Source organism: Leucopleurus acutus (assembly GCF_964270905.1).
Source record: "Leucopleurus acutus genome assembly, chromosome: 14".
Lineage (NCBI taxonomy): Eukaryota > Metazoa > Chordata > Mammalia > Artiodactyla > Delphinidae > Leucopleurus > Leucopleurus acutus.
The window spans coordinates 30,206,392-30,232,302 of NC_139156.1; the positions used below are offsets into that span (position 1 = coordinate 30,206,392).

General features: G+C 49.3%; 2 protein-coding genes across 2 annotated transcripts in view; one reads left to right on the plus strand and one right to left on the minus strand.

The window, feature by feature from the left end:
* Positions 1–21,343, minus strand: part of UBTD1 (ubiquitin domain containing 1) — a 52,216-nt gene extending 30,873 nt beyond the window's left edge. Inside the window, exon 1 of the mRNA XM_082854075.1 lies at positions 21,029–21,343. Within this exon, the coding sequence (XP_082710201.1) occupies positions 21,029–21,098 (70 nt within the window). The 5' untranslated portion in view covers positions 21,099–21,343. The remainder of the gene's footprint in view (positions 1–21,028) is intronic.
* Positions 21,344–21,953: 610 nt separating this feature from the next.
* The window catches only part of MMS19 (MMS19 homolog, cytosolic iron-sulfur assembly component), a 32,148-nt gene continuing 28,190 nt past the window's right edge, over positions 21,954–25,911 (plus strand). The window contains exon 1 of the mRNA XM_082854929.1: positions 21,954–22,068. Coding sequence (XP_082711055.1) covers positions 21,957–22,068 — 112 coding nt within the window. The 5' untranslated portion in view covers positions 21,954–21,956. The remainder of the gene's footprint in view (positions 22,069–25,911) is intronic.

Consider the following 25,911-nt stretch of genomic DNA (forward strand, 5'->3'; position numbering starts at 1 on the left):
CAGCCTTCAGGTGTCAGCTTAGGCATCTTTGTCAGGGAAGTGTTTTTGATCGTCCACCCCAAAATAGTTCATTCCCCCTACCCCACAGTTCTCTCCCAACACCTCTTCTCCCCTTTGTCATATGCATTTTGATTATTTGGGCATAATCTGTTTCCCCACAACTCTGTGGGTTCTATGAGGGCAGGACTATACCTGTTTTGTTCAGTTGCATACCCAGGACCAAGCATGGGGCCAGGCATATACAAACTCAATGCACGCCTGAGCTTTATGAAGGTATATACTTCAGATTAGCTTTGAACTCTCCAGGACCGGGCCTCCACACTAGATATCACCTTCATTTGGCATACAACAAAGCCATCGGGTAGGCCACCCAGAGCCCCAAGAGGGTTCGGTCCAACCGAGACAAGGCAGGCAGGATGCCCCCATATAGTGCGAGCCATCCTGAGGCACCTCCAGTAAACACTTGTAGGGCCGCAGGACACAGAACGACAAGACAATACAGTCTCCTGTTGGAAAACCGCGTTTCCCAGCCTTTTTAAGCGCACACCCTTTTGATAAATACAGACTTCACACACACACACACACACACACACACACACACACACACACACACACACACACAACTGTGCCATGCCCGACTTAGGAATTACTGTAACATCAGGCAAGATTTTTGCCAAACTCTACCTTTGATAGTTTACATTTTAAAAATGGTTTATTTTCCAAACCTAAGATGTGATTACGATACTGAATATGCTCTTTCAAACTTCCTATATGCCCCAATCCCCAGAGATTTTGATTCAATCTCTCTCCCATTGATGATCACCGCTCACAGACAAGAATAGAACACAGAGGGCCGACTGCAAAGAGCAGAAGTGTTCTAAACAGAATGTGTGGAAGAGGCAACCTCTGGGGCATAGTTCTAGCACACTCAGAACAGAATGGCAACATGATCTCAGTGGGAAGAGTATCGAATGGAAGTCAAGAGATTAGACTATTATTTCTAGTTCTGAAGTTCCTTTGTCTGGATAATGTCAAATTAAGTTCTTAAGACTAGGAGGATGTAGAAAACAAACTGATGGCTACCGGGGTTAAGGGTGGGGGAGAGAGGGATAAATTAGAAGATTGGGATTGAGATATACACACTACTATATCTAAAATAGATAACTAATAAGAACCTACTGTACAGCACAGGGAACTCTACTCAATACTCTCTAATGGCCTATATGGGAAAAGAATCTAAAAAAGAGTGCATATATGTATATGTATAACTGATTCACTTTGCTGTACACCTGAAACTAACACAACACTGTAAATCAATTATACTCCAATAAGAATTAAAAAAAAAAAAAGACTAGGAGGCATTTTCCCATCTGTAAAATGGGACACTGGTATGGGGGAGTCCACAGCAAAGAGAAATACTATGAGCCCTGCCACCTGAAGGTCTTTCCAAAGCACAGCTCTGAGAAGGACGCTGTAAGGGTTCCTTATCTGGGCTAGTTACTAGTTTCAACAGGCAACTGGGGGAAAGGTGAACTTGGAAATTTAGGTGGGCTGAGGGGATGCCTGGCCCTGTGGCAACTCTCCTCCTCCAGTGGAAGGCAGAGAGGTCGCCAAAGTTAGGAGATGGGCATGGGAGTCAGACCCACACGAGTTCTACTCTCATTCTGCCGCTTACTCGCAGGTAATGTCAGACAACTTACATAACCTCTGGAGCCTCAGTTTCCCTCAGCTGTGAGAGGATGACTAAACAACTCATGTCTCTAGGTTATTATGAAGATTAAATGTAATAAGGCATGTAAAATATTTAGCACAGCATCTGGAAAATGATAAGTGAAAATACAGAGTATAAGCATTAGCTTTATTATTTTTATTACTATTACTGTTTCCCAGTAGGATTGCAGGCAGCTGGAAGGGGAGCCCAGAGGCACCGGGCAACCCTCTCATTCTCATTTTCTATTTATTGTCATAAACGACATGACCTCTGTGGTCAAGGACAAGAACAGCTGGGTAGGCCAGCAAAATGCACAGCTGCTGCGATTTAGGAAAAGTAATACTCCAAGGGGCCCGAGTTTGGAAAGGAGCTGGCAGGAGGATACAAAGTCTCACTTGGGCTGGGAGGAGCAGAGGCTCTGTAGGAGCGAAACAGACAGACACAGCCAAAGGGGCTGGAGGGGGAAAAAGAGAAAGCACCAGGGAAAGACCCAAACCAAAGACAGGAGGGCACAGGAAGTCGGCCTTCCCAGAGACAGGAAGCTGCAGGTGAGCCAGGAGGAAGCCAGGAAGCACAGGACGTGGGCAGCAGGGGAAAGCCGGGCCACATCCTGAGGGAGGGGTGGCTGGGGAAAACGAAGCAGGCTATCAGGCTGCCGGATGCTACTAAATGGAGCAAGGTGGCGACAGAACGGGAAGGAGGGCCACACGCTCTCCCCTCATTGACCTTGGGTCCCCTCCTCAAGCCTCTGTTGCCCCAACTCTGCAGGCCCCAGGATTTCACCAGTACTCCCGTCACTGCCACCATCTATTGTCCCCACCTGGGTCCTCCTCCCTAGGCTGGTGGCAAAACAGGATGCAGGTTTCATCATTTCCCCTTTTCCTGGGAACTTTGAAACAAGTGCTCCGTGGTTTTCTCTTTGGGGAACAGGCCAAGGAGGCCCACGCGGGGGAGAAATCACCTTCCAGCTCCACTCTGAAATGTACATGGTTCAGCCTGCCCACATCCCGCCCTTCCCCAACTGCCTCTTCTCCTTCTCCCGGAGGGAGAGCTCAGCCTCAGTCGGCCCACTGGACTCCACACACACACAGCACCCATCAGGAGAATGCTTGAAGTTGGTGAGGGGTGACTAATCTTAGACCTAATCGGCCATCCAGGTACCCCCAGGCTCAAATTCCAGAAGGGTGCTGATCTCAACATGACCCCAGGTAACATGGAGTTGGCAGCGACATCATCCGGGAGTCGGGGGTGGCTACGGGAAGGAAGGCTCCCTGACCCTGCAGAGGGGGTCACCGTGCAGGCCGGCACACCAACAGCCACAGTAACAGGGCTGCCCGCATCTGTACAAGCTTTTGCTGTGCACAAAGCATCGCCATGTGTGTGACCTCTGACCCTCCTCACATCGCTAGGAGGAAGACTGGGCAGATATTGTTCCCATTTTGAAGATGAGGAAGCTGAGCGCCTTGGGCAGGATCACAGTTCCTGAGAAGCAGAGCTGGTGGGCCCAGGACCCATTCTCCAGAAGTCTCCTTCCTTTAGCCTGGGACTTCCCTTTCTCTGTTAACTCTGCTCAGCTCTCCCAACATAAAACAACAAGCACTCCAGCAGCCCTGCTGCTCTGTAAGGCTAACGATCTCTCTCCTTAGAGGAGCCTCCCTTCCCCAAGTTCCCAGTGTCGCTAGGCCCTCCCCAATGTTCCCACCCCTCCCCCCACGCCTCTGGCCCTCCTTCTGCTTCCGACAACCTGTCACCCAATCCTGTGGATTCTTTCTTCAAAGGGACTTCCACTCCCAACATATCAGGGCAGACCTTTCCCCTCCTCCCCCTAGTTGGCCTGGCTGTCTTCAGCCATGCTCCATCCCTTCCCCAGCCATCGTTCTCAGCCTCGGAGTCCAGGGTACCCTTTCAAGTCCCCGGCAGCGTGCCCTGGCCACACGTTCCCAGTGGCTCCCCATCCCCTCCACACCCCTGGCCCACAGCTCAGCTCTCAAGGTGCCTTTCAGACTTTGCCTCTTACTGTCCCCTCCCCGAAGCACGCACTGGCCCCCCGGCCCCTCCCTGCACCCTTGCTTCAGTTCAGACTGGTCACCCTCCTGAGCCCCCTCCTCTCTTCCATCTTCCAGGCTCCCCTCTCCTCTGTCCGCAAGCATTCCCCCTGACTGCAGGAGGTATGAGGAGACCATTTCTTAACACCTGCCCTGCCCAGAGTCCTGAAAGGGGCAGCCCAGCATCCTGCAGGATCAGGCGCCCACCTGCTGCCTGTACCTGGGTGGTCCCTGGCCACAGAGTAGCCAATCTACTCGCTGCCAGAACTTGGCACTGGTGTGCTCAGTCACGGAACAAGCCGATGAGTAAGAAGAGAAGGCTGGGTCTACGGAGGGGGAAGCCAGGAGCAGATGCTCAGACACAAGCGGAGAGGCCAACAGCCCCCAAAAGACAGAGCCGCCTCCATTCCTGACTGCTCTTCAGGCCCAGCTCCCTGAGGCCGGCTGCCTCGCTGTAATCCTGCCAACAAACCCTTTCCCCCTGAGCTAACGCGGAGGGGCCCCTGCTCTGTGGGGAACACTGCCAACACCAGCCCGGGGAGCCCTGCCGCCTCCGTCTGACAGCCCCAACTGGGAGAGCCGTGTACTCGGCAACAAGCAGGCTCTGCCAAGGGTCACCTCTCTTCCTGCCTCCCTGGGAGCCTGGTAAGTGCTCCTCTTACACCTGCTCCTGCCCTGGGACTGGAGCTCCTCACCGAGGTCTGGAGGAGCACACAGCTTTGGAGCTGTCTGTGCGGCTCACGAGTGCCCCTCTTCTGGAGCTGCCCCGCATCCGCACGGGGTCAGAAGTGGCCCCCACGAGACAGGTTTTACTGCATGTGACCCCACCCCCTGGCTGGAGCTGAGTGGACCAAGCTGGGCCAATTGGACCCACTGCTCTGGTAATCTGGACTTTGGGCTGGGAGAGCTAAGCCCCCCTGAGTGTGGCTGGAGCTGCAGCAGGAACACTGGGGCCGTGTGGCCTGAAGGAGGAGGAAGCCCGGCTGCAGAGACAGGAGGAAGCCCAAGGAGAAGCCGAGTTGAGGGGAAGAGAGAGAATCTGACAAGGTTTTTCCAATCCCTGCTTAAGGCCAGGCAGCAATCTTGCCGTGGGGTCCTGCGCACCCCCTGAAACCCTGTAATTAATCACCTTTTGTGCTTAAGCTAGATTCAGCTGGTTTCTGTTAACTCGAAATCAAGGGGTCCTAACAAAGCTGGGATCTCCCTTATGCTTCTCCAGGAATACAAAGCAGGTGCCTGACAAACAAACTTGCTGAATGAAGAAAACTGGCCCCAGATCCTGGCTTTCTGATTCCTGCCAAAGGTACCACCATGCTCTACAAATACTCCACGTATCAAGTATGTAACTCAGCCCCAGGCAACTTAAGTTAAATGCACGTTCCTTGCCTGAAGTGCATTATATCCTCATTTTCATCTCATCTTTGGGACAAACCAGCACTCAAAGGAAAGGCAAGCGGGAGCAGGCTGGAGAAAAATAGCCCATGGCAGTGCGGGCCAGCACGTCCAACTGGATCTGCAAACTGCTCCCCTGGGCTGCCCCCACTACAGGAACCTCTGCCCCGAGATTTCTGTCCCTGTACCATTCTCCCCTCCCCCAAGATGACCATCAAAGTCTCCAAGAGGTCACAAAGTTTCCACCCCTATTGATGGGTCATTTATGCCAGAGGCCATTGCAAGGCCAGACCATGAATCCTAAGTCTAGAAGAAGAAACCTCAGAGGGTTGTCTCACCTAGTGGTTTTCAAATTGTGCACTCTGCGGGACCCTGAGACTTCAATGGAACCTCTTGGGTCTCCAGTGTCCCCAGCCTCAACCAGGGGCACGCCCATTTGGTTGTATGTATCAGGCTACCTTGTAAGCTTGCATCTGAAAGGGTTCCAGTGGCTTAAACCAATAGTACAAAACTCCTGGGCTTCCCTGGTGGCGCAGTGGTCGACAGTCCGCCTGCTGATGCAGGGGACACAGGATCCTGCCCCGGTCCGGGAAGATCCCACATGCCGCAAAGCGGCTGGGCCCGTGAGCCATGGACGCTGAGCCTGCGCGTCCAGAGCCTGTGCTCCTCGACGGGAGGCCACAACAGTGAGAGGCCCGCGTACTGCAAACAAACAAACAAACAAAAATACCTGTTCCAGACCAATTCCTTTATCATTCAGATGAGGAGCCAGAGATTCATAGGCATAAGGCCACACAGGTGCCAAGTGACTGAGCTGGAAGAGAACTCTGGGCTCTGAACTCTCCCTCCTGACCCTTTCCCTAGGCAGCTCCTTTAAAGGCTCTCTTGGAACTGGGAGGGGTCAGAACCCCGGTCCTGCGTGGGTGAGCACTGGCTGGGGAACACAGAGAGAGCGCTGAAGATACAACGCAGAGCCCATCTGACGGGCGCTGAGTCCCAGGTGACCCTGTCTGCATCAGCTGAAGGGCAATGCTACACCGTCAGAACAATATGGAGATGTCCTGATGCTAGTCCTCCGCTATATATAGTTTCTCCCCTGAAATGACCTCAGGTAGCAGCACAGCTTTGTGGTGTGGCAAAATCGGCTGTGTGGCCCCGACTCCAGGGGAGGAGAACTCTGCTCGAGAAACCGGATGGTAAGTAAGAAAGAGAGGAGTCTGTGGGATAGGGGTGTGTCGGGGGGAGCGAGCTTTTGAGACGACTCAGGACAAATTCTTTCGCTTGACCCCCTGGGAAGCAGCAGTGAGGAGTAAACCTGAGACTCTTCTGCAGTGGGCGACGAAATCTGAGTCCCAGCTCTGGGTGGAAGAGGCCCTGCTTCCTCACAGGCTCCGATCCCATCTGCTCACGGATGTTGGGTGCCTCTTCCTGAAGCACTTCATTCATTGCACTCCATGTGTCAGGAACCAGCAGAGGCTTGCTCTGACCTACGCCCCCCATTTGCTATTCGAGACCTTCCCTTAACCTTGGTGTACACCGCCAATTTGATTCTACTGCCTAAAAAATAAAAAAGAAAGAAAGGCTAGAAGAACAAACGCCAAACGGGAATGGAGACTCTGAGTGGTGGGAATATGAAGGAGATTTTCTTCTTTGGGCTTTCTGGTATTGCTCACATTTTTTACATAAACACAGACTGCTTTTACAATAAAGAAAATCGTATTACTTGCTTCTCTCCAACCTGCACCCCTTACTCAAATCACTAACCCTTCTGTAAACTCTCCTCACTTACCCTTAATATCTGCCCTATCCAACCTCGACTCTTTCTCAAGTGTCTACACGTTGCCTTTGTCTCTACCTGTCTACACCGCATGATTCAGCACTTGTCTACACATTATCTTGCCTGAAATTGTATCACACCTCTATTTGTCTTTGCTCCTTCCCCCAGATAGACTGTAAGCCATCATGGATGATGAGACATACATGTATAATATGCATACACGGGAATGAGGCAGGATGTACAGAAAAGACACAGGAAATGGAGTCAATTCCCTGGGTCAGGTACCAGCTCCACTTCTGACTGCACAGGACAGACCACAGACCAGGGGCTTGACATTTCTGAACCAGTTCCTCCATCCGAATTCCTTATTAATGCCAATTCTCTTCTAAAAGGTAAGGGTGGATTCTGAGCAGCCCCACAGCTTTTGGATCACTTCACCTCTAAAAACTGAGGCCCCAGGCCCAGCCTACAAAAGGGGTCCCCATCAATCCATATCCAAACCAGCATCGGGTGGTGAGCCAGACACATGCAGAACAGGGCCCACAGGCTGAAGTCTCTCCTTGGATATTTCCCCTGGGCCTAGGCCCCTGGCATAGGTGAATGCCCAAGGAGTGGTGCTGTCAACAGCAGCAGACTGAGAATCTCTGTCCGGGGCTGCGGGAAAACGTGCTTAATGGCCAGAAATGGACCAGACATCCAGGCCCTGGATCTTCCATGGGACATACGTCAAAGCAGGGCAACGCTAAGCTCAGCTTCAGATAGGCGGGGTCAGCTACAGATTAAAGGGTCCAATGTAGCTTTCCTTCTGCCTATGGACTCCAAAGACTAGCCCACTCTGCTCCTCAGGGAGCGGGACCAAATAACAGCGCATACAGCATGTTTCAAAAAATAATTTGGGGCCTTATAAAAAGCCATAATAGCAGCAAGTTTCCAGTCAAATAAGGCTTCCCTTGTCCTCACCAGCCAGCCCTGCACTGGGCCACAAACAGGAATATCACACTGGGCCAGACCCGGATGAGCTCGGGGTTCTATGAACCTGATGTGAGAGCCCAGAGGGAAGAAGGGCAAATAGCAAACGGAGAAGTAAACCTGGGGCATAAACACAGCCGTACAGAGCACTGCCAGCTCGCCAGGGACTGTCCCCTCAGCTCACCCTGCAACCTTGGAGCTGTGTGTCATGAATCTGCACACCTGGGTGTGCCCACATGGAAATGAAATAAATAAAAACAGATCACAGAAGCTCGGTATTATTCAGCCCACCACACCGTGAGCTCCTTGAGGAAAGGAACTGACTCTTCATGCTGCGCCCTGTGCTAACACCACGGCCGGGACAAGGCAGTTACGGTGAATATTTAGGGGCAGTTTCCCATAGCGGTTAAGATACAGGCCCCTTGAATCCCCCTACTAGGATTCAAACAGCAGTTCCCCCACTTTCGTGGACTAGGGTCTTAACCTCCCTGAGCCTCAGCTTCCTCATCTGTAAAGTGGAGGTAATTATGCCTACCTCCTGGGGCTGACGTGAACACTGAAGGCAGTGATGTCAAACATGTAGTAGGGTGCCTAATGCACGTGGTAATCACCACATAAACGGGACTGCTTCAGGGGTGATGATTCCTGGAGCTGCTGTGAGGGTTCGTGAAAGGAAATGCTCCGGCCACGTGACAGTCTATTTTGGGGGAACAGAGCGCATTGCATAAGTGAAAAAAATTAATGCCATGTGTGATATCCCATGTTACAGAGGACAGTGTGGTCTGTTTAGCAGACACTGCAGTAGGGGTAGATGGGGAGAGGTGGAAGGGGGGACAAACCCATGAAGGCTGTCGCAAAGTGCACTTCCTAACATACTCGGGATACATAGTGCAAGAACTGGCAGAAGCAGACTATTTGATAGTCATGGGTGGCAATGACGTCAGTAAACCAGCTATACCTGTTTAGGGCCCGGTGAGCCCTCAGTTGAAACTGACAGTGAGGCAGGTGTTTCATGGAAGGAATGCAGGGCTGAAAATGGAAAACAGTAACCTGGGATCCAAAATCTTCCATTTCTCACCATGTGACCCTGGGCGCAATAGTTAGTATACACGGAGCCTCTCCCCTAATATGAGGACAACATCACTTGCAGTGAATTAACAGGAGGATTAGAGGAGATGTGTATGAAGTACCTACCGCAGGGCCTGCCACACAGTTAGTACTCAATAAACAGCAGTATATAATAACTATAAAACAATTGTTTTTGAATCCACTTGCAGGGAGTTGGGTATCAAGTGTGGACAAGTGGCCCTGCTGTGATGTTTATCACTGCTTTCTTGGAAGTTCACGGAGGAGGTGCCAGGCTCCAGGAAGGAAGCCCCAGCAGACCCAGACATGTTCTGCCAAGCTGAGGATGAGCACACTGAGGGCACTCCCGAGCCCTGAACCTACCAGGCAAGAAGTGTTTGCATCTGTTCCAAGAGAGCCCAGAAAAGCAGCTACTAGTTGTTGCTGGAATCGGCAAGAATATGCGGGACATTGCAAGAGATCTGTAACTAACAAGAGTTGAAGTTCTCAAGTTTTTGTGAATGATTCACATTTTTAAAAAAATGAAGCTAGGGGCTTCCCTTGTGGCGCAGTGGTTGAGAGTCCGCCTGCCGATGCAGGGGATACGGGTTCGTGCCCCGGTCCGGGAGGATCCCACATGCCGCGGAGCGGCTGGGCCCATGAGCCATGGCCGCTGAGCCTGCGCGTCCGGAGCCTGCGCTCCGCAACAGGAGAGGCCACAACAATGAGAGGCCCGCGTACCGCAAAAAAAAAAAAAAAATGAAGCTAGATTCAAGGCTATCTCTGCAATAATATCACTCTTGTGCAACTTGCTTCCCGTTTGTTTTCCTGAATAAGTGGAGTTACAAGAATGGTAAATAGCCAGGGTACAGAGCAGAAGCTAGGTCTTGTATATGAACTTCATTGGCCATATATCTCAACTTGGGGGGAAGAAGAAGGCTGGGGACAGCTGGCTTAAATACAGTGCCAAGCATGCTGGTTATAATGAAAAAAAAAAACCTACTATTTACTGAATATTTTAATATGCCCCAGGCACCAGTCTAAGCATTTACGTGCTTTAACTCATTTCATCCTCAAGACAACCCTATGAGTAGATACTGTTATCTCCATTTTACAGGTGAGGAAGGTGAGGCCCCCAAATCCAAAACAACTTGCCCAGATTACACAGCTAATGAGCTGGAGGAGCTAGGATAAAAAAATGCAAATGGATACTAAGTGAATAAAATATTTGTCATAATTGTCATAATTACCTGTTACCAAAAGAAAAACTCTTACCTTATAAACGTCCTCTTTGAAAGACCTCAGATTTTGCAAATCAAGAGAAATTCAGGGTCAGCCCTTGCTATACACTCTGAGTGCAGCGGAAGGGCCAGAGGGCGGCCAGAGTCGGACTTCCCAGGTCAAGGTAAGGGAGGCTACACTCTGCTCTTCCCAATGCTCTGAGCTGAACAAGAGTCAGTAGAATACAAGTCCCCAAAGAAACAATGAACTTAGCCTAGGTTATTGTCATTAATGGCCTACTGCCATCATTTGCTAAGCATCTCCCTGTGTGAGCATTGCACTGATCACTTCACACAAATCATCACATTTAATCCCTGAATACCTGAAGTGGTCTACTCTTGTCCCTATTTCACAGATGCAGAAACTGAGGCTCTGACCTGAGGCTTTCTCACCACAATGAGAAAGCAGAGGGGCCATTGCCTCCCATGGCTTCTGCCTAACTTACTTGTCAACAACCTTGGGCAGCTCTTAACATCCTAAGTCTCAGTATCCTCATCGGTAAAACAGGAAAAATGATTCCTGTCCTGATCACCTAACAGGATGGTTGTGGGGATCAAATGACACATAATATTTGAGAAAGCACTTTGAAAATGGCAAAATGAACATTGCAAGGGATCATTAGTCTTATTAATTACAAAGAATGACACCTGATCCTGCAAGCACTTTGCTAATGTAGCTCTGTTGCCTCTTTTCCCTTGGGAATTTGGGAAATTCTGCAGAGCCAAGGCACTCTTTTCTTCAAGTCCCTGGCATCTGGGCATTGGGAAGTGGAGGTTCCTTCTGGCAGAAGAGGGAGAAAACAATGCTGTTTGCATTCTGCTGGTGTTCCTCTTCAGGAACAAGCTGGCTGAGATTCTACTGCTTCCACCACACTCAGCCCTCAAACATGCAATGCACATTTACTGAGCACCTACTATGTGCCAAAGTGCCAAGTACTAGATGCATAATGATGGACTCATGGGACCCCGAGATATAGTCTGGGGGTGAGGAAATGAGAGGATGAGGAGACAGCAATGGGAAGGGAGCGGAGTGACTCCAGTCCTTGCAGCTTTGCAGACTTCACAGCCACCTCCCAATTCTTCTCATGGGGATAGGGGGAGGCAGCACAATGGAATGAGCTCAGAGCACTGAAATTTGAGTCAAAGTATTAAAGTGAGTCCCAGCTCTGCCTCTGCTCAGCCTGTGACCACCAGAAATCAGTTTACTTTCCCCTATGTAAATTGGGTAGGAATGTTCTCATAAGGCAAAATGAGGAGAATCAAAAGAGATGATTGAACAAGGTGAGCAGGGTGCCTTAAGGTACTCAATAACAAACTCTTGTTTAGACAAAACAAAAAAACCCTGTGCTCTCTTCCTCCCATTCCTGGGAAGGTAAACTATACAGGGGCCAAAAGCTCAGGCTCTGAGATCAGACCCTGCTGTTTACAAGCTGCATGGCCTTAGAGAGGAGACATTACCTTTCTAAGGCTCCATTTCTTCCGCTGTGAAAAGGTGATAATAGTATTCACCCATAGGATGGATATGAAGTTTAATCAAGATACTGCTCAGGAGGCTCCTGGCACATGGTACACACCCAGCAAAGGTGAGCTGTTGCTAATTTCATCTCTACAAGCCCTTAAAAAGAACAAAATTCCAAGTCCACAGGCTCGCCTCTAAGATCCAGGCTGCCTGGTAACTGGCTGGCTGCCTAGGTTTGGGCTCTGGTGGCAGCCTCCCAGAGGAGACAGGTACAAATGAGGAGCCATTCCCATCCCCCTACTCCCCCCACCCCATACCCTGCGCCAGCCCTTTTCCTGACAGGTTCCCCTTTCCGAGGGCAATAAGGGACACAAGTTGATGGCCTGGGGCTGGTCAGAGGTGTGAGGGTACACTAAGCTTGGTCCCCCTTCCCTGTGGGCTCAGAAAGCAGGGAGATCTTGTCCCCAACAGCTTAGAGAGAAGCACATGGCCTGGAGCAGCGGACAAGCTCACCAGGTGGCCTTGTCATTATAATACTCCCTGCCTTTTACCCATCCCAAGTGCTCCCACCTGAACCATAGTCCTGCATCTCTTGTGCAAAAGGGAGCACTCAATATGAGTAAGACAGCATTAACGTTCTTCGGGAGCCACATGAATTGTAACAACAAAGAACTGCTTTGCTTAACTGGAAGCCACTGTCCATCCATCCCAGCCATCGACCACATTATTAGAAACCCAGAAGCAAGCCAGATTCTGACTGACCAGAAAAGATGTCACAGAATCTACCTGCCCAAACTCCTGTACTTCCCTCTCTGGAGGGCCCCTCGGGCTTCACTTTGAGACCATCTACTCTCTCTCTAGGTACGAGTCTAACAATCTCAGCCATATGTTCCCCCAGGAAACTGGAGGGGCTGCTATTTGAGCCTGGTAGTCAGGATCTCAAGAAGTGACCACTATGATGAGATGCCTCTACACACCCATTGGGATGGCTATTATCAAAAAGACAGAAAATAACAAGCATTGGTTAGGATGTGCATTGCTGGTGGGAATGTAAAATGGTGCAGCCGCTGAGGAAAACAGTATGGCAGCTCCTCAAAAAATTAAACACAGAATTAACATATCATCCAGCAATCCCACTTCTAGACATATACATAAAAGAACTGAAAGCAGGGATTCGAACAGATATTTGTACACCCATGTTCATAGGAGCATTATTCACAATAACCAAAAGGTGGAAGCAACCCAAGTGTCCATCAACAGACGAATGGATAAGCAAAATGTGGTATAGACATACAATAGAATTCACCCCTAAAAAGCAAGGCAAGTGACACATGTACAACGTGGATGAACCTTGAAGATATTATGCTAAGTGAAATAAACCTGGCACAAAAGGACTAATATTGCCTGATTCCACTTCTATGTGGTACCCAGAGTAGTCAAATTCATAGAGACAGAAAGTAGAACGGTGGTGGCCAGGGGCTGGGGAAGGGGAGAATGGGGAGTCTGTGTCTAATAGGTACAGATTTTTAGCTGGGAAGATGAAAAAGTTGTGAAGATGGATGGTGGTGATGGCTGCACAACAATGTGAATATACTTAATGCTACAGAACTGTACACTTAAAAGTTGCTAAGGGGCTTCCCTGGTGGCACAGTGGTTGAGAGTCCCCCTGCCGATGCAGGGGACACGGGTTCGTGCCCCGGTCCGGGAAGATCCCACATGCCGCGGAGCGGCTAGGCCTGTGAGCTATGGCTGCTGAGCCTATGTGTCCGGAGGCTGTGCTCCACAACGGGAGAGGCTGCAACAGTGAGAGGCCCGCGTACCGCCAAAAAAAAAAAAAAAAAAAAAGAAAAAAGTTGTTAAGATGGTATATTTTATCTTGTGTATATTTAACCACAAGTTTTTTAATGAGAAAAAAAAAAGTGACACTGACTACCAGGGAGAAGACAGAGCAACAATTATAGGTGGAAACATGAACCCCAAAAGCACAGCAGCTGGGAACCATTTAGTTTGGGACCCAATGTCCTACATTCTGAAAAGCCTGGGGGCCTCACACTGTCGTGAGTACAGTAACTGATCAGGCAGGACTGCTATTTTCATTCAGAGCCCAGAACAGGGTTCAAGAGCCTACCCAAACCAATACTGCTTGGGACCGCGAGGCAGGCCACTGTGTAATGGGCTCTTCCTCAGCAATTTACCTTCCACCTGCCACAAGTTCACCCTCACCTTCTTTCAGAGATAAAGGCTTTTGAGAGAAAGAGGCTTTTGTGGTCCCCATCTCCACCAAGCAGGGCTTTGTACATACAGGTCCAAACTCAACACCCCCAAGTTGCAAAGAGGAGGTTATTCATGCTCAGTATACTTTGCTGGGAAGCATATCATCCGTTTCAGAAAGATTCCCATCCAAAAATAGTTTTTAAACATTTCTTTTATAGTTTTGCTCTTTAAAAAAGAGTAAGCTTCAATGATCTGGGGAAAATCACTGGCTATGGTTTTTGTGTGTAAAAATCCTCTACCTTTGAATAATGGGAACTTCATAAGTTCACAAAGTCTCCTTTCATCCAGGATCGCACTTGATTCTTACAATCTCTCTGGGAGGTGAGCAGGGCAGCAGTCATCCCATTGTACAAATGGGGAAACTGAGGCTCAAAGAGATCAAGAGGCCTGTCTAAAGTTGCACACACAACTAGGAAGGAGCAGAGAACCAAGGCCTTATTTCCCATCAATGGCAGATCACACTCTGGATTGGGACCTCATATCTGAGCAGACCATTAAGCCATGAAAGTGATTTTAAAAACAATGTTAGTTTATTTTATCCCCACAACATCTCTCTGAAGTAAACTGGAAATATCATCTTTTTTTTTTTAAGAGATGATTAACTGAGCAAACAAATGACTTGCCCAAGATCACCATTCAAGAAAGTGGCAAAGAGACCACACCCCCTCCCTTTTGAATATGCTCAACCTTGACCACAATTTCTTGACCTTAGCATACTCAAAACTTAAAGGAGCTTATGCAGTTTTTATATAGTTTGCACCATATTTCTGTGAACTTGGCAGGGAGTAGACATACCTTTATTCTCTTTTTAATAGCTGGAAAAGAAAAAGAGGTTAAAGAAATCTTTAAGTTCCTTTTCAGCTCTAAAATTCTATGATTCTAAAAATTCCCCAGCAAGTCAATTCAATGGGTAGAGAGGCCTGGAGTCCACGTCACCCGCCTTCCTGCCTCACACTCTATCAGACCACCCCACATCCACCTCTTGAGTTAATGACCACAAATACCATGTGTGCCTGGGAGAAGGGTCCACTCTTACATAGTTGCACACGTAAAATAACAAGAAAGTGCTAACTGCTTGGTTGGGACCCTAGTAAGGGGCTTCACTCTGTCCTCCTGCTTCAGCCCCAGCAACTCCTAGCAAGAGGCTCCCAAACCACAGGAAATTACATCCCAGGTATTTGAGACCTTACCCAGGCCTGGGGTGAGAGAGAAGCCAGTCCCAGGAACAGAACACCACTTTGAGGTTGCAGTTAAATCCGTCCATTAGGATACATCCACCCACCTAAGATGAGACAGCAATCAGGCCTGCTCATTCCTGCTCTTCTACAGACTGTACCCACTCTGTTCTACACACTAGCTTCATCCACAAATATTTATTATGCACCTACTACATGCCAGGTGCTGCTCTAGGTGCCATGGAACGAAAAAATAAAAATCTCAGGTCACACGTAGTAGGGGAGATAGCCAATGTCAGGCGGTGGTGAGTGCCAGGGAGAAAAATAAAATAGGGAAAAGGTGGTAGATAATGCTGAGAGCAGGTAGTGGAAGGAAGGGGATCAGTTTTAAAAAGGATGGCCTGCTGGCGCAGTGGTTGAGAGTCCGCCTGCCGATGCAGGGGACACGGGTTCGTGCCCCGGTCCGGGAAGATCCCACGTGCCGCAGAGCGGCTGGGCCCGTGAGCCATGGCCGCTGAGCCTGCGCGTCCAGAGCCTGTGCTCCGCAACGGGAGAGACCACAACAGTGAGAGGCCCGTGTACCGCAAAAAAAAAAAAAAAAAAAAAAAAAAGGATGGCCTGGGAGGCCTTGACTGACAAGAAGGGAGGAGCCTTGGAGGAGGAGAGAGAGGGACCCATTCAGATTTTAGGGGGTGGAACAGGGGATGAAGAACAAGAGATGGCTGAGGAAAGGCAAGGTACTGAAAATCCTATCGTGTCTTGTAGGCCAACACAAGGACTCTGAATGAGACGGGGAGCAAAGGAGTAACAAAGTCTGACTTACAGTTTACAGCATCTCTCTGGCTGCTGTGATGAAAATAGTCTGTCGGGAGACAAGGGAGGAAGCAGGAAGGTCAGTTAAAAGGCCAGTGGTAGCTTAAACCAGGGTGAAAGTGGTGAAGATGGTGAGAGTCAGGTTCTGGATACATGTAAGGCAAAGACAACAGGATCTATTGATTAAGTGGAGGTGGGATTAAAAGGGAGCAGTCAGGGATGATATTAGAGTTTTGGGGGCCTGAGCAACTGGAAGGATGAAATCACCATTGGCTGACTTTGGGAGGACAGGGGGTGGGGTGGGCCTTCTTTCTGTTTTGGAAATGTTAAACTGAGAAGCCTTTTAGACATTAGGTGTGTTGAGCAGGCAGCAAAATATACAACGCTGGAGTTGGAGAAACTGGGCTGAAATTATACATGTGGGAGTCACCAGCATACGTAATAATACAAAATTGTATGTATTATCATACCGGATTTCTATGTATGATCACACACACTTTGTATATTTACTGTCTGCGCCCCCCAAAACTATAAGCTCCATGTGGCTAAGGACCCTCTGTCTGTTCACAGCCAGCAACGTGCCTGGCACTCAGTAAATATTTACTGAGCAAATGGGGAAGTTGCCCAATTACTCCCTCAAGAATAGCCACAGCAGCCCACACAATGAGAAGTAGGCTCTCTTGTAACCACAGAGCCAAGCCCAGCCAGCCCAAAACAGGGCCCTGGGTCTGTCCACCCCGAGCTTGAGATTCCAGAACGTAAGTGGATATGCTTGGCACATCACAGATAGCTGGGTTTCAGCCCTGCCACATTCTCAAAGGGTGGAACTGGGCAAGACACCTGCCTGTTCTACCACCTCTATTTCTCCCGGGGATGGGCCTGGGAGGGGCTGCCTCACCCACTTCATGGGCAGAGATATCAGATCTATCCAGGGTATATGCATGGGTTGGTGGGAGCCCCCCAAAGGAGTAATTCCCCACGTATTCTCTGGAGCATGCAAAGACCACCCAGCACCTGAAGGGGAGAACTCAGACCTACTGAGAATGTATTAAGAGTAATAGGTTAAAAAAAAAAGAGTGACAACCACAAATCTTGATGAGATGAGAGTACCGCCTAATCCTTCTAGCTCTTGGAAGACTCCCTGACCGGTAGGCCTTGTGTCTCTGCTTCACCCATCAAGTGACTAGGAAGACAGAACAAAGGCCAAAGAGTGACATAAGAATGCGTAAGATTTCAGCTCATTAACTTTCTAGTGTAGAACAGCTGCCTTTGTGAAGATGGTAAAAACAGCTCTAATGATCTGGTATAGCCCCCTCCCTTTCTGAGATATTGCAAGTGTGACCCAGAGAGGGTTAATGACTTGCCCAGGGTTACCCAGCTGCAGGCCTAGACCTAGAAGTCAGGTTTTAGCTCTCTGTTGAGGGTTTCTTCCCACTACGGCAGTGGTGAAGGAAAGATAAGAGTTATGGTGGGAGGCAGGGGGAGTTTTAGGCATTTGTCTTACAACATGAAACTATGTCCTTGTCAAAGGGTAAACTGCAGATGTCACAGGAATGCCAGGTGCACGCTGTGAAGTTAAGAAAGAGTCCGTCCCGGGCTTCCCTGGTGGCGCAGTAGTTAAGAATCCGTCTGCCAATGCAGGGCACATGGGTTCGGGCCCTGGTCCAGGAAGATCCCACATGTCGTGGAGCAACTAAGCCCGAGCGCCACAAATACTAAGCCTGCGCTCTAGAGCCCATGAGACACAACTACTGAGCCTGTGTGCTGCAACTACTGAAGCCCGTGTGCCTAGAGCCTGTGCTCCGCAACAAGAGAAGCCACCGCAATGAGAAGCCTGTGCACTGCAACGAAGAGTAGTCCCCACTCAATGCAACCAGAGAAAGCCCGCGTGCAGCCACGAAGACCCAACACAGCCAAAAATAAATATATAAATAAATTACTTAAAAGGAAAAAAAAAGAGAGAGTCCATCCCTTATACCAAACTTGTCATCCTCCAGACTTCCCCTTGGCTTTGGACTGTATGAATAAAGCTATTCATAGTAGGACCCACAGAAGTGAAATAAAGATACACTAACAGATTTTTTTTAAAATGCAGATATATACCTCAGTAAAATATTTAGGTGAAAATTTTATTTATTTATTTAATTTATTTTTAATTTTTTTTTTTTTTTTGGCTGCGCCACATGGCTTGTGGAATCTTAGTTCCCCAACAGGGACTGAACCCAGGCCATGGCAGGGAAAGAGCCAAGTCCTAATCACTGGACTGCCAGGGAATTCCCGTGTAAGCCTTCTAAAATCAACAAATATTGAGTCCTTCCTCTGTACAAGTCATTGTGATAAGCGCCTAGTGTGTGTGTGTGTGTGTGTGTGTATGACTATATGAATGAGTGAGACAGAGAGACAGACACACACACACAAACACATACACACACACACACACACACACACAAGGTCTTCAAGGCTTGCAGTGCAGTTGCTGATATGACTGTAACATCAAAGAAATGACTAATAATGTGGAATAGATAATTGTTAAGTAAGTGGTATAATGGGACTGCAGGAGTTCTCAGAAAGAGCAATCATGTTTGCTGGGGGGTGGGGGGGACTTGTCAGGCAAGGTGCTTCCAGAAAGATAAGGGATTTGAGGTGGACCTTGAAGAGAAGAAAGGCTCTTGATAAGAAGGGGGAAAGGGCATGAGCAAACACAGGTGACATTAATGTCAAAGAAGAGAAAGAAATCACGCCTTAAAAGGTAGGACTGGGGCTTCCCTGGTGGCGCAGTGGTTGAGAGTCCGCCTGCCGATGCAGGGGACACGGGTTCGTGCCCCGGTCCAGGAAGATCCCACATGCCGCGGAGCGGCTGGGCCCGTGAGCCATGGCCGCTGAGCCTGCGCGTCCGGAGCCTGTGCTCTGCGATGGGAGAGGCCACAACAGTGAGAGGCCCGCGTACCGCAAAAAAAAAAAAAAAAAAAAAAGGTAGGACTGGACCAGATTTGAACAGCCTTGAAAGTTAAAGTTCTTGTAGGAGTGGGAGGGGCAGAAAGATTTCTGAACATAGAACTTACAGGATTCAGAACAGGTTAATTTAACAAATGCCTTCTGGGACACTACCATGTGCACGCACTGGATGAATAACTGAAGATGTATTTGCCTTTGGTGGGGAACTAACTTCAGTCTGGGAGACGAGTTGGCCTTGAGGTGACAAAGGGCAGGTTTGTAAGACCTGCTGAAGGAAGAACCAGCAGGGCCCAGAGAATGACTCCTCCAGGACATGGAGACAAAGACAGCAGAGAGAATTCTTCAAAGTATAAATTTAGGCAGCTGGAAGAATGGAAGAGTAAAGGGAAGCTAGTTGAGGAGGAGAGATGCAGAGCTGGTTTTAGAACTGTTGAACCTAAGGTTAACTACATCTGTGTCTAGTGGGCATTTAGATATATGAGTCTGGGGTTGGAGAGACAATAGTTGAAGATACAGCATAGGGGCCTTCCCAATGGACGAGTTGGGGGGCTGAGTAAGATTCCTCTGGGAGGGAGCATGATGAGAGAAACAAACGGAATGTCAGACTGAACCATGGGCGTCCCACACTAGGAGGTGATGGCGGGCGGGAGTGATCAGAGAAAAAAACAATGCCAAGGAGGGAAAAGTTGGGGGAGGTGTTGGAGTTTCAAATGGGAGAGGGTTGTCAACAATAAAAAATGCTACAAATCAACTATGTGGGCTGAGCACATAAATAATAAGTATTTGTTGAATAAGTGAATGAATGAAAGGAAGAAAGCCTTTGGATTTGAGAATCAACTTTCCTCAGTCAGAAGAATGGCCAGGGTTGCCCTCAGACAAGAGGACTTCAACGCTAAATTTTACATCGTCCTCCCTATAAACACATGTTGCTTCTTGCACAAGTCATCCTGTCCACCACACAGACATCCTTCCCTGCTTCCCCCATGTTTCCCCTCATCTTCCGTCCCAGTTTCCGGAACTCAAGCAACACAAACCTTCGGTGTCAAAGGAGACAGGAAACTCCAACTAGAGTTTCTACTTCATTAACAACTCTGCCTGTGGCTCCTCTTACATAAAGGGATATGTGGCAATTGAGTGGAACAGGAGACTGCATTCTAGCCCCAGCTGTACTACTGACTAGCTGTGTGGCTGGGGACAAGCTGCTCAACCTCTCTGGAGCTGGGCTTTTCATAGACAAGAGGAGGTAGGTCTATCTGAACTCTAGACAAGTTTCGAAGGTCTCTTTCAGCTCTAAAGTCTGCGATTTTATCATTCTCAGAAGGCCCTCGCAACACCCTCAGAGAAGGAAGTGAAGTGAGTACAAGACCCGGGGAAACGACCGCCAGACCTCTTACCCAGGCGAAGCGCCAGGATAGGAGGAGCGTACCCAGAAAGTGAGAAGGAGCTGCCGGCCCTCGCGGATCACCAGGGAGCAGATCCCATTCCCAAGGCTGGGAAGGATCCCAACAACCCGAGTGCCATTCCCACCCCGCACCCCACCTATCTTAGACTCTCAGACGACCGGGAGGCTCTAAGAAGCCCTGCGGGAAAAATAAAGATTTCTTTCCCAGAGTCCTGCGCTGCTTTTGCAAGTCGGATTCCGGCAGACACGATCTGCAGCCCGATAATGACACAGTCTTTGGAAGGAGCGACTGTTCTCGTTTCGCTCGCTCCAAGTTCTGGGGACGCCTGGCCGCCCGCGCCGTGCCCCGACGGGCGGGCGTCCGACCCCGGCACCGCTGACGGGCCAGCGGCGCCCCCGCCCGGGGCTCTCCTCCCCGCCGCCGGCCCAGCTGCGGTCTGCAAACATTTCCTGCCCCCGCCCCCACCCCCACCCGGAGCTTCCCAGTTGGAGCGAGTTGGGCTCGCAGCCGGGTCAGCGCTCGCCGTTGCCCCAACTCGGCTCCCCCGGCCCGCGGGGCTGGACAGGGGGACCCCGTCTGGCTCCGGAGCAGCCATCGGGGAAACCCAGGCGCCAGGAGCCGTGGGAGGTCGCTCGGGAAGCCCAAGTCTCGGGCAAGAAGGAGGACAACTGGCGGGGCGCCGACGACCCTGCTCCCTTCCCTGTCGTTACCTGCTCGCTTGCGGGGGTGTCCTGGGGCGGTCGGCCTCTCCCGGCGCTGTCTCCCCACGCAGTTGCCCATGCTGGCTCCTCAGCCGGGCCCCATGCACCGGAGGCGGCGGGGTGGTCGGCTGCTCCGCGCTCCTGCCCCGGACGGCGGCGTCCCGGGTCAACGGCTCCTGCCGCCCGGCATCCGGCGCTCCCCAATCTCCCCCGGGGGCGTGCTCTACCCCTGCACCGGCTTCGCCACAAACTTTGCGGGCGAGGGGAGAGAGGAAGGTGGCCGACTACCCAGCACAGTCCCAGGTGGCCGGGCCAGGGGGGCCCGCGACGGTGCCCGGCCGGAGACCAGCTCCGCTGGAGGGGCGGAGAGAGGGGGCGGGCACCGCCGCAGCTACTCCCGGTTCGCTCGGGGCTCCCAGCTGGCGCCGGCCCCCCGGAGCCTGTCACTCACCTGCCTAACCCCGCCCCAGCCCGGCCCCGCTCCCTGCCATCCGCTCTTGGTGCCCGCGCCGGCGGCACCGCCCCCCCAGGTGCGCATGTGACCGACGACACCGCCTCCTTGGGCCGGCCTTGTTTTCTCATTGGCTTCCCCCAGGGTGCGTACCGCCCCTCGGCCCCACCCAGCCAGGTGCCCGCCCCACCGCCCGTCTCCCAGGGAGCTGGGCTGGGAATTATTCGCCCTCAAAGGCCCCCGGCTACGTGCCCATCAGCCGCCCTCCCTTCCTGAGCCACCGCCCCGACTCCAGGCCCCGCCCCTTGGGGAGGGACCGTCCCATCCCTCCCTGGAACTGCCGGGCCTGGAGCCGGCAGGCACGTAATCCAGAGAGAGCCCCGCCCCCTCATCTTTCGCCACGCAATTGGCTCAGGAGGCGCGTGCGCGGAGAGGTCCGTCCCATGCCACCTCCCACTTCCCCTCCCACGGTTTCCAGTTCGCGTCATGGCCGCCGCCGCCGCTCTGGAGGCGGTGGCGCCTACGGGCGCTCTGTGGGGCCTCGTGCAAGACTTCGTCATGGGTCAGCAGGAGGGCCCCGCTGACCAAGTGGCTGCAGGTACGGCCGACGGCGCCGCACGGCTTCCGCTTGGGGGCCTCCAGGAGGGAGCGGCCTCAGCACAGGCGCCGGGAGGGAAGGGAGTGAGGGACAGCGGTGACTTTGAGAGATTAGTCCGGGGCTGGTTGTGAGCACCGCGTGCTTAAGAGCCATAACAAATTGCGAGTCGCTTGCAGTCTTCCTTAAAGCGCCCTTACGCCCCTTGTCTCGGTTTATAGCCATCCTGTGCGCCGGCCGGGGTTAGGAGATTAATTACCATTTCACAGATGAGGAAACAGGCCCAGCGAGGGCAAGAGACTCTCAGATCAGGCCGGTGGGGGAGCTGGGACTCGGACCCAGTTCCTGCAGTTCAGAATCACGGGCTCACGCCGCAAAAGCACGTTGTTTCTAGGAAGTTGACGTGACAAGAAGCATCTTCAGCGGCATCAGCTCCAGTCGCGTGGCATGCTGGGAGTGGCCGGGCGGCCGGATATCTGACTGGCTGTAGTTGGAGAGAGGAGGAGAGAAAGCAGTCTAGGGGGAGTTTGAGAAGTTCTGCGTATCTTCCTTAAGGCTTTCCCTCCGTTGCTTGGTAAAGTTCTTGATTAATTTGCTTTGTGACTTTTTAACGTGGAGTTTGTTTTTATCTTTTCCCCAGAACTCCACTTTCCTGCTTTTGATCAGTTTAGGGATCTCTTAGTTCTGACAGCTTATCTAAGATTTGAATCAAACAAATTACAGATTTCATTGGAATTCTGAGACTTTTCACTCTTTTAGAAAAAAAAATCTAAAAAGTTATTGAATGTTAGGAGGCCTTCAGACCTTGTGTTTAAGTAATAGAATACAAAATAATCTTGTCAGCACAGATGCTTTTTGTCTCTATTTTTGGAAATTTTGCGTGTTTGGGGAGAAGTAAAGGATACATTTCTCTTGAAAATTGAACATATTCACTATTAGAATATGTGAGAAATGAATAATGTGAATCTGCCAGAAGTATAATACTTTGATCCTTAGCAATATTTCAATTTAATTTAATCCTTCCACCATTATTGAACACATTATTCTTGAAACACGATGCAAAGTAATAGGGATATAAATACAAATTACGCTAGATGTGTGCCTGCCAGGGACTTATAATATGGTGGGAGAGACTGCCATGCAAACGGATAGTACACCATGAAAAGGGCTGTAAGAGTTATGTGCAGGGTGACATGGAAGCACCAAGGAGCAAATAAATGCCTGATGTAGCCTTTCCACTAAGTTAACTTCTTACAGCTTTGTGCAGTATAGTGTGTCGTCAGTGCTTATGATTAACAACTACAGTGTATTATCAATGTCATTTTTCCCCATGTTTTATTATGAAAATTTTCAAACATACAGCAAAGTCTAAGTAATTTTTTCATAAGAAAAACACACATACACCCACGACCTAGATTCTACCATTAACATTTTAATATAATTTGCTTTATCATGTATCTATCTGTCATTTAAATTGCAGATAGCAGTACACTTCCCTCTAACTGCTTTGGTATGTATATCATTGACTAGGGTTTGTTTATAGTTTAATACAAATTTTGGTGTAAAATTTGTATTCAATGAAGTGTACAAATCTTAAGCATACATTCACTGATTTTGAAAAATGCTTATACCTACCCACTATCAAGATAAAGAACATTACTATAAAAAGTGTTATTTGTAACTTTTTTCACATTTATACATTATGAACACAGTAATTTAGGGTTCTTCAAATTCAGAACACACTTGAGAAGTCAGCATGAATAAAGACCGCCAAGTTCTTATAAATATTTTTGTAGAATTTATATTTTTTGAAAAAAAAGTGGCCTAAACTGTTGTCTAGTTTAAATTTAGCTCAGCTAAGACTGTAACACTAGCCCTGTTGTAATTTAGCTCTCCTGATTAGGAAAGGAGGTTGGTAATAACAGATAACTAACAGAGGGGTAATAACAGATAAGGCTGAAAAGGTTTGGTGGGGTTGGATGATGCCTAACCTTGGATTCTAAACAGAGGGATTTAAATGACCTATTGTAGGTAATTGGGATCAATGTAGATCCTTGAGCAAGGGAGTCATATAGTGAAGATGAATTTGAGAAGGATTAAATCGGTATTCTCAATCTTAGATCACAGCCTTAGTTAGGGTTGTTGAAGGCTGACAGAGTTTTAAAGCATCCCCAGAAAGAATAAGATGTGCTTTCTAATCCTCCAGCCTAAATCAAGCTTCGTTAGTGCTGAAGGGACCAGCTTTCTATTCAGCCACTCATAGCCGCAGCCTCTCCTACAAATTGTAACTGCAGAAGGAACGTCCTGTGATCACAAAGGCAGCTACCACCAACTTTGTTTTGCACCTGGGTTCCTGATAAGAGTAGGTGTCAGATGTAAAGGTGCAAATGATGGAAGAGGAATGACCTGGCAGCCTAAGAGTTAAAGGCTGCTCAGCCAGGCATTCAATGGCTACCACTCCCCTCCTGGATCTTTAGTTCCAGGCAGCCAGTTGATTTGCTGTTCCCCTGATTGCTTTGCTTCCCAGATCCCTCCACTGGCTCCATCTAATTAAAGTTAGGCCTGGGATTAAAGGCCCAGTTTGAGTGCTCACTGCCTGCCCCCAAGTGTCTCCTGATTACTCCAGCCAGACATCATCTCACAGTTCAGAATCTCTGTGGTACTTATTTCTCAACCACTCATACTTATTTGCAGACTGTTTAGTAGCTACTTCTGTACACATCTCTGCATCCTACCTGCCTGTTTCTACCACCATAGTCTCCTGGAGACTAGCATAAGTAGGTGGTATAAATGAATGGAATAAAAGATGCTGAAGGAAGAATCTGGAATTTGAGGGCTAATTAGTTATAGGGCTTGGAGGAGAGGGAGGACTCTAAGATGACCTCAGCTTTTGAGCCTGAAGATGAGCAAAAGAAAAGTACTATGTCCAAAAATTGGGAAGGGAGCTGATTTTGAACATGTTGGATTTATAGGTGATGGATATAAATTTTCTTCCTCTTGGTTATTTGGATTTGCCTTCATTTCAGTCTTTATTGTATTCTCCTACATTTGTAATTCCACGAGGAGACCACTATTCTTGAAACCAGAAAACTGTTAAAGAAAAGTAAAATATAGTTCTGAGAAATGTCTGTGGCATTCTCAGCAGAAAGGGCATTTTGAGAGCTTGATTGGAACTGAGTCCTGATTGGGAATTTTCTCTCTCCTGTTCCTTCACATCCTCCCCCCTCTCCCCTTCCCCCTTGGCTGCTACTCCAGATTCTCAAGAGGCTGCAACTCCATCAGACAGAGGTCTGATTGTGCATTCTATGTCAGTGCTCATATAAATACTCCTTTGACGACTCCTCAGTGCCCCACACGGACTGGTGCCCTGCTGAGGAAAGAGTGGGTATTTAGCAGGTGCTAGTAGGTCATTTTTAGAGAACAGATCTTGGACACATTGGAAAAACTTAGCCAACCTATATAGGGAAAGGAACTTACATTTGTTTTTCTTATGCCAGTGAGACTACCCCTAGGAAAATTAACTTTTTATTAGCTTCTTTCATCCCTAGAGTCCAAGTGCATAATTAACAGTACTTCCAGGTATTTTTCATTTGGAAGAACTTTTATTGTTAAGAGAACTAATCACTTAAAGTTAGTGATGGACGGTCCCATACACCCAAGAATTTTACTCCTTTCCTATGTTACCCCAGGCTCTGTTTATATCACTGTGGTAACACTGAACTTGTTGTTCTTTGATTGTTTTAAGTGTCTTTCTGCCCCAACAGACTGGGCTCCTTAAAAGCTCCCTGTCTATATTTCTCTCTCCAGTCCTAACACAGTAATTGATTTATAATAGGTATTCAATAA